The 17,132-nt window shown below is 37.6% G+C and overlaps 1 protein-coding gene across 1 annotated transcript; it reads left to right on the plus strand.

The window, feature by feature from the left end:
• Nucleotides 1-1,177: 1,177 nt before the first annotated feature.
• On the plus strand, nucleotides 1,178-16,823 carry LOC129251783 (protocadherin Fat 1). Its single transcript, XM_054890859.1, has 5 exons — nucleotides 1,178-1,244; nucleotides 4,887-5,188; nucleotides 8,196-9,239; nucleotides 15,794-16,511; nucleotides 16,576-16,823. The coding sequence occupies exons 1-5, from the start codon at nucleotides 1,178-1,180 to the stop codon at nucleotides 16,821-16,823; spliced, it is 2,379 nt and encodes a 792-aa protein (XP_054746834.1).
• The last annotated feature ends 309 nt before the right edge of the window (nucleotides 16,824-17,132 follow it).

Here is a 17,132-nt window from a genome sequence, read left to right on the forward strand (position 1 = left end):
GCTTTCGTCACGACAACGTTTACGTGTAAACATAGTTTCAATTATACGTACGGGCATGCATAAACACATACATAAACATGCATACATACATATGTATACTCGTATGTATAGTTAACGAAGACGAAGGAACTACAAATTTAAGGAGAATTGCTTAAGTGAAATAAATAAAATCAAATATTTTTTGAGGAATTATTGTGCGTGTATAGCCAAATGCTAAGCTGTGTTGGAGCTAACGAAATTTTGACAAAAGCCCAAAAGCTAAAGTCTTTTCTAACAAAAAAAAATGTGTACTTTATTGTTTCGTAAATTAAAGAGTTTTATAAAACTCTCAGCTATAGTTTAGTTTATACTTGCATACATACATACGTATTTCTATGTATATAAAAAAGAAAATGTATGGAAATAAATTTAAGAAATGTTGTAATCTGTGCAATAAAAAAAAAAAAAAAAACATTTATATACAACTGAATTGTTTTTTTTTAGTTTAATTAAACAAACGCATGCAGTGTAAAAGCGATTTGTATCACAATGATGTGTGTCTGCATATTTACATATATATGTATGTATGTATATATATAGATTATATATTTGTAAGTACATAGTGTGTATATGGTATATGTACATACAGTCACTCACTTTAAGCTGCGACGTGAATTCTCTGTATGTTTTTTTTTATTATTTGCATTACAATGAAATGAGTGAATTTTTTTTGTGTTTTATGTTGAGAAATAAAATAAAACAAAATAAATAAAATATCTGCATACTCTGTTTTTCCATTTTCGCAAAACATTATGAAATATAAAACTTAAAAAAAAAAAAATTGTACCATTTGAAGAAGTGAAGTGTACTGATTAATAAAGGTCTTAAGCAGCAAACATTAACGATATTTAATAATATATAAAAATGCAAAATGCATAAATGGTTCTAATAACAAAGTGACTTCGCTGAAAATTAAATTTACGTTTAACCTACAAACGTAGATAAATCGATTTCATAAAAAAAGCTATCGCATAAAAATTAGAATGTTTAATTCATACACAATACAACCAACGATCGTTTATCTTAATCGGACTCATCATAAGCAGCGACAGCGCAAGCAGTTTACCATAGTGTTAATGGTTTCATGATTACTCTCATTGCTGACGGAATATCTTCTTGAACGCAGTTCGATTAGAAAATGAAGATTACTTATCAATGGACAATTAATTTCTTTGGCATGTCTTTGGTGTTTTTTAACGCCGATGGTGAGTTTTATATAATTAACACAATTTTTTTGTTTTTATAAAACTAGCAGAGTACACGACGCTGCTCGGCTTGAGCACATATACAAGTACGTGTACAAATATAAAAACAAGAAAGCAAACGTTCTGTGTAGCTAAAATTAACGGAGGCATATGTATGTGTATGTATGTACTATTTACAGATGTTGTTATCTTTGTATTTTTATTAAATTTAACGACGTCTCCTCGTTTAATATTATATTTAAAAATGAGTATTTGTTTGTCTATCCGTTATATACTCCCTCCCGATTGTTATGCAGTTTTTTTGTATTGATGACAGAAAAACAAAAAATATAGTGTGCCCTAAGGCGTGAGAATAAATTACTTTGCATTAACAGCAGAGCAGCGCATGCTGGGTATACCCAACTTTTTTTTTATATGGCAGATATGTACGTTCTTTAGAGAAGCGAGCAAAAGCAAAAACTGTGTAAAAAAATACATGCGGTATATGGTAAATTCGGGGATATGTTCTACTAATTTAAAGAATCGTATAAGATGAAGGAATTCTAGATATTTTCCCCAAAAAAATGTTAAATAAAAATATTAACTGGAAATTTTTCTGCCCAATGGAAAGTGGCTCAAATTAAAATGGTCCTCAAATCTGGCAAAACCCCAGATTCAGTTGAATCGTATCGTCCAATCAGCTTGCTACCGATCACCACTGGTTTTTTGTATTTTTCATATTGACGGTAATAATCAGATTTTGGTTTTCACATATCTCTGAAAATTTGCAAGGAAGGAGAAATTAAGATAGTATAAAGTCAATTTCAGGAGTGACTGCAATTTCCTGCTGAAGATAATTTGATAATTTGACGACGGCTGTAGTCGGTTGTCTTTGGTTCGAAATCCACTGTAAATAATAAAAGAAAAGTTTTTTTTGTATAGCGGTCGCCCCTCCCCCCTAGGGTACTGACAAATCTCTCAGCGTATTTCTGTGGGGAAGTGTATGGGGGTCCTACCATTTGTAGGACAACATCAAGTCGCACATCACAAATTAGAGTAAGAATCAGCCATAACCCAACGAAGGATTAGCACATCAATTAAATGTATATATGTAGGTGTATACAGGCATATAGGGTGGTCCAAAAAAGCATATATATATATAATTGGCGCGTACACCCTTTTTTAGTGTTTGGTCGAGCTCCTCCTCCTATTTGTGGCGTGCGTCTTGATGTTGTTCCACAAATGGAGGGACCTACAGTTTCAAGCCGACTCCGAACGGCAGATATTTTTATGAGGAGCTTTTTCATGGCTGAAATACACTCGGAGATTTTCCTTTGCTTGCAGAGGGGCGACCGCTATTAGAAAAAACTTCTCTTAATTTTGATCTTTCACCGAGATTCGAACCGACATTCTCTCTCTGAATTCTGAATGGTAGTCACGCAGCAACCCATTCGGCTACGGCGGCCGCCCCAAACAAAGCATATAATACTAATCTAAAATTGCTCGGATCTAAAATATTATCGCGCGAGCAAAAATAAAGAACGTATAAAGCACTGATACGACCTGTGCTTACATATGGCAGTGAACTATGGACACTGAAAGCTAACGAGACAAAACAGCTAATGTCCTTTGAAAGAACAGTGCTCCGAAAGGTCTATGGTCCGCTTAGACTGGCAGATGGCACTTATCGCATTAGGCACAATACCGAACTGGAAGACATAGTTAAGAAAGAAACTACCATATAATAAGATTTATTAAGTCTCAACGACGTAGATGGCTGGAACATGGGGCTAGAATGCTAAGGGAGCGATCAACGAGAGGAAAAGGTGGCTAGAAGGTGTGGAAGCTGATCTTAGGAAAATGCGCATGCAATGTTAGAGGGAAGTGGCTGTAAATCGAGATCGATGGCAAGAACCTGTGAAGGAAGCAATGGTTCACCAAGGACTGTGACGCTAAGAAGAAGAAGAAGAAGGGTGGTCCATATGGTGGTTTTTTAATCCTATTTTTGTTTTGTTTTTATAGTAGGTCTGTTCATGTAAAAATTATTCAGTAACTTGCCAGTAACTTGATTTCCGCGAATTTACTCTCAAAAAATATCAAAAAACAATCTGCAATTTTTACAAAGAGCTGATTATACATACATTTTATGCAGGAGCATATAAAATGCAAAAAAACAAGCTAAGCATCCCATGATTTTATTTTGTCCACAATTGTCAATTTATTCCATTTCATTATCGCTGTCAGGTGAAGAAAATTCGAATTCCATTAGTAATTTTATTGTTGTGGCAATCACAGCTGTCTTCATATTTCCCTTGCTTCCTATTGCCAAATTAGTTAATGACCAAGAAGTAAAGCATAAAACTCAAAAGATACCTTCAATACTTTCGATTTGTATTTCGGAAACTACAGCAACGCTGACTGGAGACTGTGGGTCAGAAGGACATACCTCTGTGGTTCAGAAGGACATACCTCTATATCATTGTCCGATTTCTATTTAATATATTATTGTAAAATCATAATAATAATAATTAAAATCAAATAAATTTTAAAAATGTTATCTAAAATATATTCACCTACATTCTCCATTCTAATTTAAATTTAGAGTTTTGACTCAATTCGCAAATTTTAATTCGTGTTTATTTTTACTTCGCGATCAGCTGTTTTTCGCAAATTCATCCAGTAACAACTTGCAACTTCTCCTCAAAATGAAATGTCATTTTGCGCTCTCACTTTCCCCTACTTTGCAAGTCTACCAAAATTTGATGTTACAAATTATTTGCTTCATGAACTTGTGATATCGCTTTCCTGCTGATAATCTTGACAGAAAGTTCGTTTCATATTTCCGCAAAACTAAAGGAAACACTTTACACTTGAACAAAGTTGGAAAATGTTGCATAAATATTGGGCAACAATTTTGCTCAAAAAATCATATTTTCTGACAAAAAGTATTTTCATCTCAACGGCTATGTTTTAAAAAGAAACCACCAAATGGATATCCTTGTATATATTTTCGATATTTTCCTTTTAATTCTGTTATTAAATAAAAATTACTATATGTATGTATACAGGAGCAAAGAAATATTAATTAATATGAAGGAGCGTGGAAATTTGTCATTAGCAAAGTATGAAAATGTTCTATTACTTTGATATTTTATGCCCAACCCTGCCGACGATGTTGCGTGTTTTCTTCCATATAAAAAAATTTTGAGTAGTCGTTAAATGGAGAAAATGCAGAAGACCGTTTCCGAAAAAAAATTCTCAAAAATCAGTGTGATTTTTGATCTGCTTGAAACTTGCACTTTATTATAGCAATTTAATGGTCTATAAACTGCATAACCCAAATTTTTCTAAAAATGATGAGTAAAAAATTGGGAATTTTGACGAAGATTTGCCGAATTTTCACAAATTTTATACAAAATTTGAAACTATGCTTTATATGGCAGTTGTTATATTATGAACAATATTTAAACAAGAAATAATTGAAATTGCAATTCAAATAAATAAATAGTCAAAATTTATCAATATGTGGTGTACACTTTATTTTGACCCTGACTGTACATAAGTCTACAATAATAGTTTCGAATATTAATAAAACTATTAATAATTTTTAGAATTTTTGTTGCATATTTATATTTAAAATCTATCTAAAAAATTGTATTTTAGCCATAACAGGCGCTATAACGGATTCGCGTTGTTATCTCGAAGGCGGCGGTTCAGCAGAAAGTTTCTTTGCAAATGAAGATCTTCAAGTGGGAGCAAATATTGGAAAATTGCGTATAAATGGAAACCCCGACATAGACGAAGGAGATATTGACTTGTCGCTTCGCGAGAAAGATACACCAATACAAATAGTAACTGGAACTAAAGATTTGTCATTGGCTGTGGAATTGGACAAAGAAGGAGTGCGGGGTCCCTCTTCAGTATATGTCAATGTAATTTGTACGCGGCGTCGATCTACAGATCCTGTAAGTATAGAATACACTAACAAATGTATAAATCCATATTTGTTTGCTCATACATGCAATATCATTGATGGAAAAATTGTTTCTAATAGCAAGGCCGGTATGAAATATCCAATTGCATTTTTAACATAAAAGACAAACATATCAATAAGCACCGATAAATACTTGCACCATGAAAAGTCTTTTCAAATTTGATAAAGAACGTGTTTATACAAAGTTGAAATACCTAAGTCAGTAAATACATTCTTCCTTCCAAACAAGAAGTATAGGTTTTACAGAACGCTTTGATTTCAGAATCAGAAACTCATATCTAGTGATTGAATAGCCAAAGTAGCTTAAGTGATAAAATTGCTGCTTTATTGTGCCGCCTTAATCGAATGGGTTGGTGCGTAGATTCGGAAGTGCGTAGGTTCGAATCTCAGGGCATAAAACACCAAAATGATAGAAAAAGTATGTTCAAATAGAGATCGCCCTTTGGCAAGCAATGGCAAGCCTCCGAGTGTATTTCTGCCATGAAAAAGCTCCTCATAAAGAGATATCTGCTTTTCAGAGTCGACTTAAAACTGCGACACGACAGTCTATGTATGTATATAGAAGATGGCAGTAAAATGGAGTTGGTATATTCGCACAGACTTAAAAATGAGAAATCTGCGTCTCTCTAATACCAGTAGTGTCTTCCAGGCGGAAGTACTGCCAATTTGGGTAGCCTGTAGGCTACTAATCGCAGATTCCTTTTTAAGGGCAATATCGCTATTCTTTCGGATAGCCAAGCTGCAATCCAGGCACTGGGTTCGGCTACAACAACCTCTAAAGTGGTGAAACACAGTAGGAATAGCCTCAACACCTTGAGTGAAAACCATAAAGTTATATTACCTTAATCTGAATCTCGGGACATCGGAACATTGAAAGCAGATGAACTGGCAAGAGGGGGATCTGCCATGAATAACGTTCTTGCAGAATCGGTATTCACACCATTAGGTGCAGTCAAGAATATAAAAAAATAAAAATAAATAATTGGCGCGTACACTTCTGTTAGGTGTTTGGCCGAGCTCCTCCTCCTATTTGTGGTGTGCGTCTTGATGTTGTTCCACAAATGGAGGGACCTACAGTTTCAAGCCGACTCCGAACGGCAGATATTTTTATTAGGAGCTTTTTCATGGCAGAAATACACTCGGAGGTTTGCCATTGCCTGCCGAGGGGCGACCGCTATTAGAAAAATTATTTTATCAAGTCAAGAATATAATTTCCCTAAAAAACCTCCGAATCGCGGATTGTAGAAGGAAAGTCCAGACGAAATGCAAAATTAGCAGAACGTTATGGCCCACCTACAACTTCAAGCAATCGTCGACATTGATAAGCATGAAACCACGGGACGCCTGGAGACTAACGGCAGTCATAACTGGCTTTTGGTCTATCGGAGAACAATCAGCCAAAATGGGTATCCCTCACAACACATACTGCCACAGTTCTATACAACCGGAGAAAAAGGAAACAATCTTCCATTTCCTCTGTGAATGCCGTTCTCTATGGAGAGACAGAATGTTAACCCTGGGCCAACCGCCGAACAACTATCTGGCTTAGACGGCAACAACCTAATAAACCGCACAGACTCGATATAGTCATGTCGTAAATAATTTGTAAACAAGTTGGTAACGAGGATGTGGCAACAAAATGGTGCCGAAGCGCAAGTTGGATTCTGCATGAATCACCACTCTAACCAACCAACGAACCAGGCCCCTCTATTTGTGAAAAAAAAAAATTAATACGCCTTTGTTTGCAATTGCATTGGCGTGCGTAACTATTCTTCCGTATTTCCAGTAGCAGCATTTGAATTTGTCTAAGCCTATCTCTACATGCTTCTTCTTGATTGGCGCAATAACCGCTTAAGCGATTTTGCCCGAGTTTAACGAAACGCGTCATTTCTTTCTCGTGTTAACCAGCGCCAATTAGACAGAGGCAGCTGGTACCGCATCGAATCCTTTCAGAGCCGGAGCATTTGTATCCATTCAGATTTAATTAGCGCCCAAGCTTGTTCGCCATACAATTGGACGGACATAATGAGAGAGAAGTGTTATTTTCGTCCGTCGAGAGAGGACTTTACTACTCAATTGCCTACTAAGTCCAAAGCAGCACTTGTTGGCAAGGGGGATGTCAATATCATCGGCGTACGCCAGCTCTTTTAATAAATTTTGCTTGAGCGATGAAGCTCAACGGCTCGCACGATCTTATCCAGCATCAGTTTAAAAAAATCCAAAGATAGCCGGTCACTTTGTCTGAAACCTCGTTCTGTATCAAAAGGTGAGAGAGGGGTCCCTCCCAATTCTGACGGGGCTGCTGGTATTGATCAATATCATCTTGCACAGCCGTATTAGTTTTGCGGGTATACCAAATTCAGACATCGCGGTGAATAGGCAAATAATTTTTCGGCTGCCAATTGCGGCTTTAAAGTCGACAAAAATGTGGTGTGTGACGGTTCTCCTTTCATGGACCTCTTCCAAGACTCCAAGACTTGGCGTTCCATTCAGCTTGTTGATGGTGAGCTTCCGTTTTTCACACAATATTCTCGATAGAACCTTATACGCGTTATTAAGAAGACTAATTCCGTATAAATCGGCACGGATTGCGGGATCATCCATTTAGGCAGAGCCCACTTAAATTCCAATCTACAGGCATACTTTAAACCGACCATATTTTGCATAGAAGCTGATGTATGCACCTTACCAACTCCTTGCCGCCATGTTTTAATAGCTCAGCCGGTAGTCTTTCGACTGCCAGATTTTGCTGTTCTTGGCCGCTTATCGCTAGTCTCACCTTGTCATAGCTATTGTTTTATAAATCGTAAAAATTAGACTTTTTTTAATCTTTCATAATCGGTAAAGTTTTCAGATAAAGTCATTTGCAGTAATTGTGTAATATTTGTTTTTTAAACTCACATAAATTTACAGTTCTTAATGCGCTTATTATTATAATCCCTTAGATTTATTCCTAATACTTTCATCTTTCTCCACAGAGTTTCGTGATTCCCGTGAATGTGCGTGTAATCGATGTCAACGACAACGCTCCACTCTGGGTTGGTGCACCATACACGCTGACACTCTCTGAAGTCACTGTACCTGGTACGAGAATACTGCAAGGGGCACATGCTGAAGACGCCGATCAGCCGGGTCCATTTTCCACTGTGGAATACCAGATATTGCCGGGACCATATTTTGGATATGTCCAGTTTCTAAGCCCTCTCGAAGGCACGCTAGTACTGAAAAAATCGTTAGACTATGAAACTATGCAAAACTTTACTGTGAAACTCAGAGCTCAAGATCAAGGCAGTCCGCCAAAGTATACCGACACTACACTGAGAGTAGTGATTACCGATGCAGACGATCAAAATCCAAAATTTCAATATGAATCCTACACGGGGGAGCTTCCAAGCGATGGGCGACCTGGCGAATTAAGATTGCGACCTGAACAAATCGCAGCGGTCGATCAAGATGAGGGCATATGTGCGCCTATTCAGTACACAATAGTTCAATCGCAAGACACCAAATACTTTCGAATCAATCCTCATACGGGCATAATTAGCTTGCTAACGCCGATCGGCTATGCGGACCTAATCAACGGTGCTACACTGGTGGTGAAAGCAACACAAATAGACAATGCAGACCGTTATGCTCTAACAACGGTCATGTTGACGCGGGCAGGCACCCATGGTGATATGACGAGTTTAGCCTTTGTGCAGCAAAAGTTTCTCATGCGTATACGCGAAGACACGGCAGTAGGAAATCGCATTCTCGCGTTGCCTTCGAACAAACCTGGAAAGCACTTGAAGTATTCAATACTCGATCCAGTAAATTCAAAGTTCTTCAGTGTTGGGTCATTAGGCGAAGTGATCTTGGTTAAACCTCTAGACTATGAAAAAATGACAAAACATGAATTTCAAGTAATGGCCACGGATGGTTTGACAAATATTACAGCTGATATAACGATGAACGTGATCGACGTAAATGACTGGGAGCCCAGATTTCGTGAGACGCATTATGAATTTTTAGTGCCCAAAAGCGTAAGTGATATTTATCTTCCGGCTGTTCTTAGATAATGTAAATAAGAGGAATCTGGTATATCGAGCGCTTTTCCACTTGCGCCGATAAAATGAAAAATTTATTAACCAAAAATGTTAAACACTCAAGCACATATTGGGATTTTTTTTGGACAACATACAAATTTGTGAACAAACTCAGCCGATATGTCTTCTTCTTGAGCGTTTTGCAAGTGTTATTCCGTTAATATTCCGTTCATTAACTTCTTTGCTTTTTCTTTTCTTTGGGAGAGGATTTTCGCTTACATCCTTGATTTAGATAGATGACTTCTTCTTCTTTCACAGCATTACAACGTGGGGTGTGTCAAAGCTTCTTTCACAAAGCTCCCCAAAGCGATCGTGGTTACGTATTCCCAAGTTCGTGAGATCGTTTTCCACTGCGTCTATCAATCAGTTCCTCGGTCTGTCTTTGGCTTTTACGCTCATTAACTTTCCTGTCACGGCCCAGTCAGCAGGCATACGAGTAACATGACCTAGCCATCTCATGCGCTGCGCTTTAACAAAACGTACAGCTGTCTCGTTCTGAGTAAAATCGTTTAGTTCGGAGTTGTACCGGATTCTATAAGTGCCATCATCCATTCTTACTAGGCCAAGAATCTCTCTTAAAATTTTTCTTCCCATGCTAGCAATCAGCGTGCAGTCAGTAACTTTAAGAATCCATACCTCACATCCATACGTGAACATTGGTCAGATAAGGGTCTTGTACATAGTTAGCTTTGTAGATTTAGACAAGAGCTGGGACTTTAACAAGTTAAGGTGGGCATAATAAGTTTTGTTGGCGGCATTGTTGCGATCCCTGACTGCAGAAGTTGAATCACCACTACATGCGAGCAGAACTCCTAAATACTTAAAATGTTGCAGTGCTTCAAAACTTTAAGCTCCCATATGAAAATCTTGACTTCAGCAAATATTTGATTTCTTTTATGACTGGTGATGGCTAATTTTGTTATCGAACACAATTATCATATTAACAAAAACTTTATCTTCCAAATGCTCTGTCGACCCATTAAATTCTAGTTCTCGTTGATCACTACCAAATAAAAGATTTGATGGTGTTTGTTTAGTATTTACTAGATAGAGAAAATTGTATATATTTCTAAATGGCACTTACCCCCTCATTGCTAAAGAGCCTAGAGGAGAGAGGACAACACGGTGTAGCCTATGCGGACGATGTTGCATTGGTAGTAAGGGGGAAATTCGCCAATACACTCATAGAAGTCATGCAGGATTTACTAAACATGGTTGAAAACTGGTCAAAAGCAAATGGGCTAAGCGTCAACCCCAATAAAACTGAACTCATCCTATTTACCAGGAAACACAAAATTCCAAATATAACTCCTCCGACTCTAGGTGGAACGGCACTGTCATTCAGTGATGAGGCCCGCTACCTAGGTCTAATACTAGATCGAAAGCTAACATGGAAGGCAAATGTCGAAGATAGAGTAAAAAGGGCGACAATAGCACTATACTCTTGTAAACAGCTAATAGGACTAAGTTGGGGTCTCTCCCCATCTATCGTATACTGGCTTTACACGGCAATTGTCAGACCAATCCTAACATACGGCATATTAGTATGGTGGCCAGCTTTAGATAAATTGTACGTCAAAAGAACCATGGCACACGTACAAAGAATGGCCAGTCTTTGCATCTGCGGGGCCCTCAGAACCACACCCACAGATGCACTAAATATTATTCTTAACATTCTACCAATAGAGCAGTACGGTAAGCAAACAGCTGCCAAAGCAACTCTCAGACTAAGAGAAATCGGCCTACTCAGAACGTACCAAAGAGGGCACTCCTCAATTTTAGAACAATTCCCCTGCATTCCCAGCACAACGGATTTCTGTAGGACCAAGGACATCAATTTCGATAAATCCTTTGTCACAGTATTTCCTTCCAAAGAGGAATGGGATAACGGGCTCATTGTCAAGATAAATGACTTAAACATCTACACAGATGGCTCAAAACTAGACAACCAAGTAGGCGGAGGGGTCTACTCCGACAAACTCGGAGTATGCCAATCATTTCGCTTGCCTGATCATTGCAGTGTACTCCAGGCGGAAGTCACTGCCATAAAAGAGGGACTTAAAGAGATAAAAACGAGAGTATTATCTGCAAATGAAGTCTTCATTTACTCGGACAGTCAAGCAGCAATAAAAGCGCTGGAATCAAAAACACACTCGTCAAAAACAGTTCTAGAATGTTTTAAGCTACTAGATGACGTATCTAAGTGCTACAAGGTGCACCTTATCTGGGTACCAGGCCACAGAAACATTGCAGGAAATTGTAAGGCGGATGAACTTGCAAGAACCGGTACAACGCTCGGTCTCGAACCGGATAAGGCGCTGATACCCATGCCCATAGCCACTTGTAAATTACTTATAGACAGGGAAACCATCAAAAAGGTAAATACAATCTGGCAAAACCTCACAACATGCGAACTAAGCAGACAGACATGGCCGAACTGGAACAGCGGTCGATCGAAGATCTTGCTGCGATTCAACAGAGAATCTATAAGAAAAATGATAGGTGTTTTAACTGGTCATTGCTTAATAGGCAGCCACGCTAGAAGGTTAGGACTCCCTTACTTCGATTTCTGTAGGAAACAGTCAGACACCTTTTATGTGAGTGTGAAAGCCTAGCTATGAGAAGACTGCGCACTCTCGATACAGCATTTCTAACCGATGTAGCGGACATAGATCATCTAAAACTAACGAAGCTCTGCTCGTTTATTAAAGCAACCGGATGGTTTGAAAAGGAGTAAGGATAAGCGTAGAGTAAGGATAAGCTCCAGTGGTATCACAATGGACCTGCCGAAGGTCTAAGTGTGTCTTGCGACAACCACCCTACCTACCTACCTACCTACCCCCTTTTTTGCGTTTCTGATCGAGCTGCTCCTTGCTTCTATTCTTCAGAAGATTTTTTATATGTAAAGATTTTTTTCATGGCAGAATTACACTAGAAAAAAACTTTCTTTTTCAATGGGTTTTCATGCACGGAGATTCGAGCCTACGCACTTCCGAATGGTGGCCAGGCACCAACCGTTCGCCTATGGCGGTCGTTGTTTTAAATATTCGATTCTCCGGAACAGTTGATGCCAATCTAAATACTGAACAGATTCGGAAGTTTTCGCTAAAGAGGGTTTTGTTATTCTTTTGTCGCGCTCGCCTTGACCGTTAGCCTGTGGTGATCCTGTGACTTTTTTTACACATTCGATGTTGTTTTCCGGTAAAAAGTATCCCGATTCCTCCAATATAAAAGTAGCTCCACAATGGCCAATCAATCCCCTAAGATAGTAATAAAATTCATAATATTTTTCTTCGTATTTGTAGTATTACAGGCATGCAATTGGCATACTTCGTGAACAACTAACTATCGAAAGTGGCCCAAAATGGCCAACGTGAAATGTATCAAGAGGAATCTCTTTCTTTTGTATTTCAATCGGACGAGTTCTATGACTATCTATCGTAAACCCCCAGTCAGGGCCGTGGAGAGAGTATTCGGGCCCCGGGGGAAACTTGAGATGCGGGCCCCTTCAAATTTTTTGTATTTATCAAAATGCGTATTATGTTATAGTGATATAACATTTAAACATTGAAAAACTCATTGATAAAATTTTTGATAGAATTAATTATGAAATATTGATTAAAATGAATTTTAGAAAACTCTTCAGCAGATCTGAAATAAAAAACGCAGCTGAAAAAAGTTAAAATTTTTTATTCATTTTGTGAGGCTCACAAATATTTGAAAATGACTGCCACGATGCTTAGAATTTTGCTTTTCTTGCTTTAGCTGAGGCAAAAGCTCTTATAATATCATCGAAGTCGAGTTTCCTTGCTAACTCAGATTCCAAATACAAAGTTGCCAATCCTGTTACTCGACTGTGAGTTGAACAAGAACGATGGTAGTCTTTGATCCTTGATAAAGCGCTGAACACTGGATTGCCATAAATATTCAAAATAACTTGTTTTATGAAGTATCTAAAATGCGAAAAGTGTTCACTTGTTCAGAACGTATATGTTTTAAACTCAAAATAATTGACAAGATTACCAGAATGTAACGTTATTTCACACAGCAAACTTTTCTTGAAAGGGGCCACGCATTAGTTGCCGAAACATAAAAAAATAAAATAAAAGTGTGAAATTGACTGGGGAAACGAATTAAAAAAATTATTTATATAATAACATACCCAGTGAAAAATCAGAAATTTCTAGTCTATAAAAAGTATTATTGCTATCTCTACATTTAATTCTTTATCAACGTAAGGACAAATTGCTTTAAAGAATAACTACGTTTCAAAATTGGTCTTCATTTAAAATACAACTATCTAAACTTAATCTAATCATCACTATAATTATTAATACCTTATAAATCAGTAGCATAAAATGTTCCATTTTAATAAGAGCTCAATAATATACACTTTTGTATCACCATATTATATTTATTCTTCGTAATCGTGATCATAACATTCGATATGGTGACACCAAAAAAAATCTGTGACAGAACTCTGGTAGAAGTATTATTTCCTATATTTTTTCAAGCAGGAAATTTCTTGGAATTACCCTCGAGTCCGGGCCCCTCTGAAAACTCCGGGCCCGGGGGAAAAAGTACCCCCCGAAATAGATCTGCTAAAAATGTTCGGTCTGTTTGCAAACCAAAAGGCATCTTCTTATATTCGACTTAACTCGATGACCCCACAAAGACTGAATGCAATTTGCTGCTGCATTGGCTTGATGAATACCATTTTCGAAATCTAACGATCCAAAATGGAGTGAATTTTTACATACTTGCACAATTATCAATATAGGTAGATAGTTAGAAGTGGCTGTCGGTCTCTAAATCAACTCACTTAGACCGTTGTGATACCACAGTAGCAGTTTACTTATCTGCTACTCCCCGTTAAACCATTTTGTTTTAAGTGCAAAACCACTGATCTGGCTGACACTTATATCCCTAAGGTCATCAGAATCATTTCAGAACGATGAGCTAAAGTATCTAAACCTGGCGGCATGCCACTCGGGACAGTAACAGAGAAGGTGTCTAACGGATTCTTTCTCCTCCTCATTCTTGCAGCCTGTGCAATAGTCGATATGAGTTAGGTGCAATCTCATCTTACATAGAGAGGTCATCAATATAAGGCACGGGAAAACTGATACGAAAAAACTTAGTACTTCAATTTCAATAATAACACGGTGCGACAAAAAAAAAAAATTAAATATACTTTTATGGAGACCTAGCACGATTTGTGGCTATAGAAAAACTAAAAAAAAATGGTATAGGAGAAATTTCCAATACACCCCCAAAATCTCATTTTATGGCCATAAAACCGTTTTTCAGTAGGTTGATGTGAACAATCCCTCCTAACTTCGCCAATTTCCATCCGAATTTGTTTTTTTAGTTCGAAAGAACAAAAACAAGCCTTTTTGACAGTGTGTTGACATTTTTTCTGAAATGACAACTGACGAGACTGTAGACGGAAGTATTCGGAATTTTTTTACTGAACTTACTCGTAAATTTCTCATCTCGCATGAGTTTTCGAATCTGAGGCCCGACAAGGATCCCTAAAATTGTGATCACTCTTATAAACGGAGCAGGTCTAGCAAACATTTTTGAAATGAAGATTAGTTTTTCCCGACATCTTTTAAAATTTTAAACCTGTACTGTTTCGTACTGATGATGTGTTTATACTGACACTTGCTATAAAATTAGTAAAAAAATAAAATCTTAAAACTCGCACAACTCGCACAACTCTATGAATTTTAATTCAATTACAGTCAAATATAGCTCATTCGACGCAGAATTAAATTCACTATAACAGTAGTCTACTAAAAAACATCCTCAATATCGGATAATATCGCAAAAATGATGTCAAAGTTGAAAAAATAGAGAAAAAATAAAAAAATTCCGAATACTTCCGTCTACAGTCTCGTCAGTTGTCATTTCGGAAAAATTGTCAACACTCTGTCAAAAAGGCTTGTTTTTGTTCTTTCGAACTAAAAAAACAAATTCGGATGGAAATTGGCGAAGTTAGGAGGGATTGTTCACATCAACCTACTGAAAAACGGTTTATGGCCATAAAATGAGATTTTGGGGGTGTATTGGAAATTTCTCCTATACCATGTTTCTTAGTTTTACTATACCTACAAGTTGTTCTAGGTCTCTATAAAAGTATAATTTCACTGTCGCACAGTGTAATGCAATAATGCATTACAAAATAAAATTGTTTATAAAAATAAAACAAGCACTATACAGCTGCTTGTATGTCTTCGTACTGGGTTAGAAAAAGCGCGGTTGCGCTATTTGGCATTCTTCGACAGTGTTTTTTCAATACAACAAGCAGATAAAGTAACATAGATAACATAGAAAAACATAGTCTAGTCTAGTCTAAGCTTTCTAGTAAATAAAACCATGTTTTTAAACACCAACAAGACTAAATTATCTCTATCCTCTTTTTATTGTAACACCATCCTAGTCTTAAGCTACTTATTCTTTTTTTACCTTTTCTTTTTTTTCGACAGCCTCCCGATTCACAAACTGAATCATTTGACGGTATTCTAATTGGAAAAGTGGAGGCTGCAGATGGCGATCGCAATGATAAACTAGAATTTTCGCTGCGAGGACAACATGCTGGTCCTTTTGAAATAGACTCTAACGGAAGCATTTACATGCGTCCTGAGCAACTTCAGAAGCTTAACGAATCAACGGTGCACTTAATAGCCATAGCAACGGATTCCGGTGTACCACCACGAAGTACCTCGGTACCTGTCACTGTAACATTGGAAGAGGTTCAACTTGCACAAATGTCTTGGAGTTCCAGTTCAATAGGAATGATGAGCACCTTTATCAGTGTGTTTATCCTTGTTATATTCATACTCACTTGCTACATAGTGCGTTCGAAGAGCAGAAGGCAAAAGAGTCCACCGCCGTTGGGACGAAATCGTGTACATAACCACGTAAACAGCACAGTATCCTCGGCCAACTTAGTGACTCACGAGAAAATTTCTGGCAATGAAAATGGGGCTGTAGTCATTAGCGGCAACAGTGGAGTATCCGTGCTGCATATGAAGCACGACAGTAATGTCACTATGTCGAACCCTATTGGCAGAGGCTTTACTCATTCTGAAGTCGGCATGCCAATCTCCACCACTCTAGCGGCGAATTTGGAACGCGAAGCTAAACGAGAACAGGAACGTGATCATGAAAGGCAACGCGAAAGTTATGCGGCCACAGTGCGAAGTAAGTGCAAATCCAATAATAATCTATAATTGTTGCCAAAAAACGTCATTAGTCATTCTTCCAGGCATTGTTTCGCGTGCCTCTGCCAATGGGCAATTATGCGAAGAGGACGAAATCGAAAACGACTCTCTTTCCAACCAGGGCAACATGGGACCAGACAACAATAATAAAAAAAATGCATGGGCGCCGTCGAGTGGTTCACAACGATGGGTTACATCAAATTTAGACTATAATGCTGTTAGTGGTTCCAACCTTCTTGCAGCAACTGAGACAATGGGCTCGTCGGAAAATAATTTAACTGTATATTTTTAAGCATTCTGATATAAAACTTCTTCCACTTTCAGTCGCTTTTTTTCGATCTCCGGTTTCATAGTCTTTACACATACAAAAAGGGTGTTTTTTAAGAGCTTGAGAACTTAAAATGATAATACAAAACAGAAATTTTGTTGAAATGAATGTTTTTTTATTATAATCGCGTAGATAATTTCAAGCCATTTATTTTTTGAATATGATATCCGGCATATATTCTTCGAGGCTTTGTGTAGATTCCGTGATATGTGTTTTTTTTTTTTGATAGCGAAGGTTATCAGCCCTAAGCACAACCCCCAAATTGGAGGAAAA

The sequence above is a fragment of the Anastrepha obliqua genome, chromosome 1 (genome assembly GCF_027943255.1).
Source record: "Anastrepha obliqua isolate idAnaObli1 chromosome 1, idAnaObli1_1.0, whole genome shotgun sequence".
Taxonomy (NCBI): domain Eukaryota; kingdom Metazoa; phylum Arthropoda; class Insecta; order Diptera; family Tephritidae; genus Anastrepha; species Anastrepha obliqua.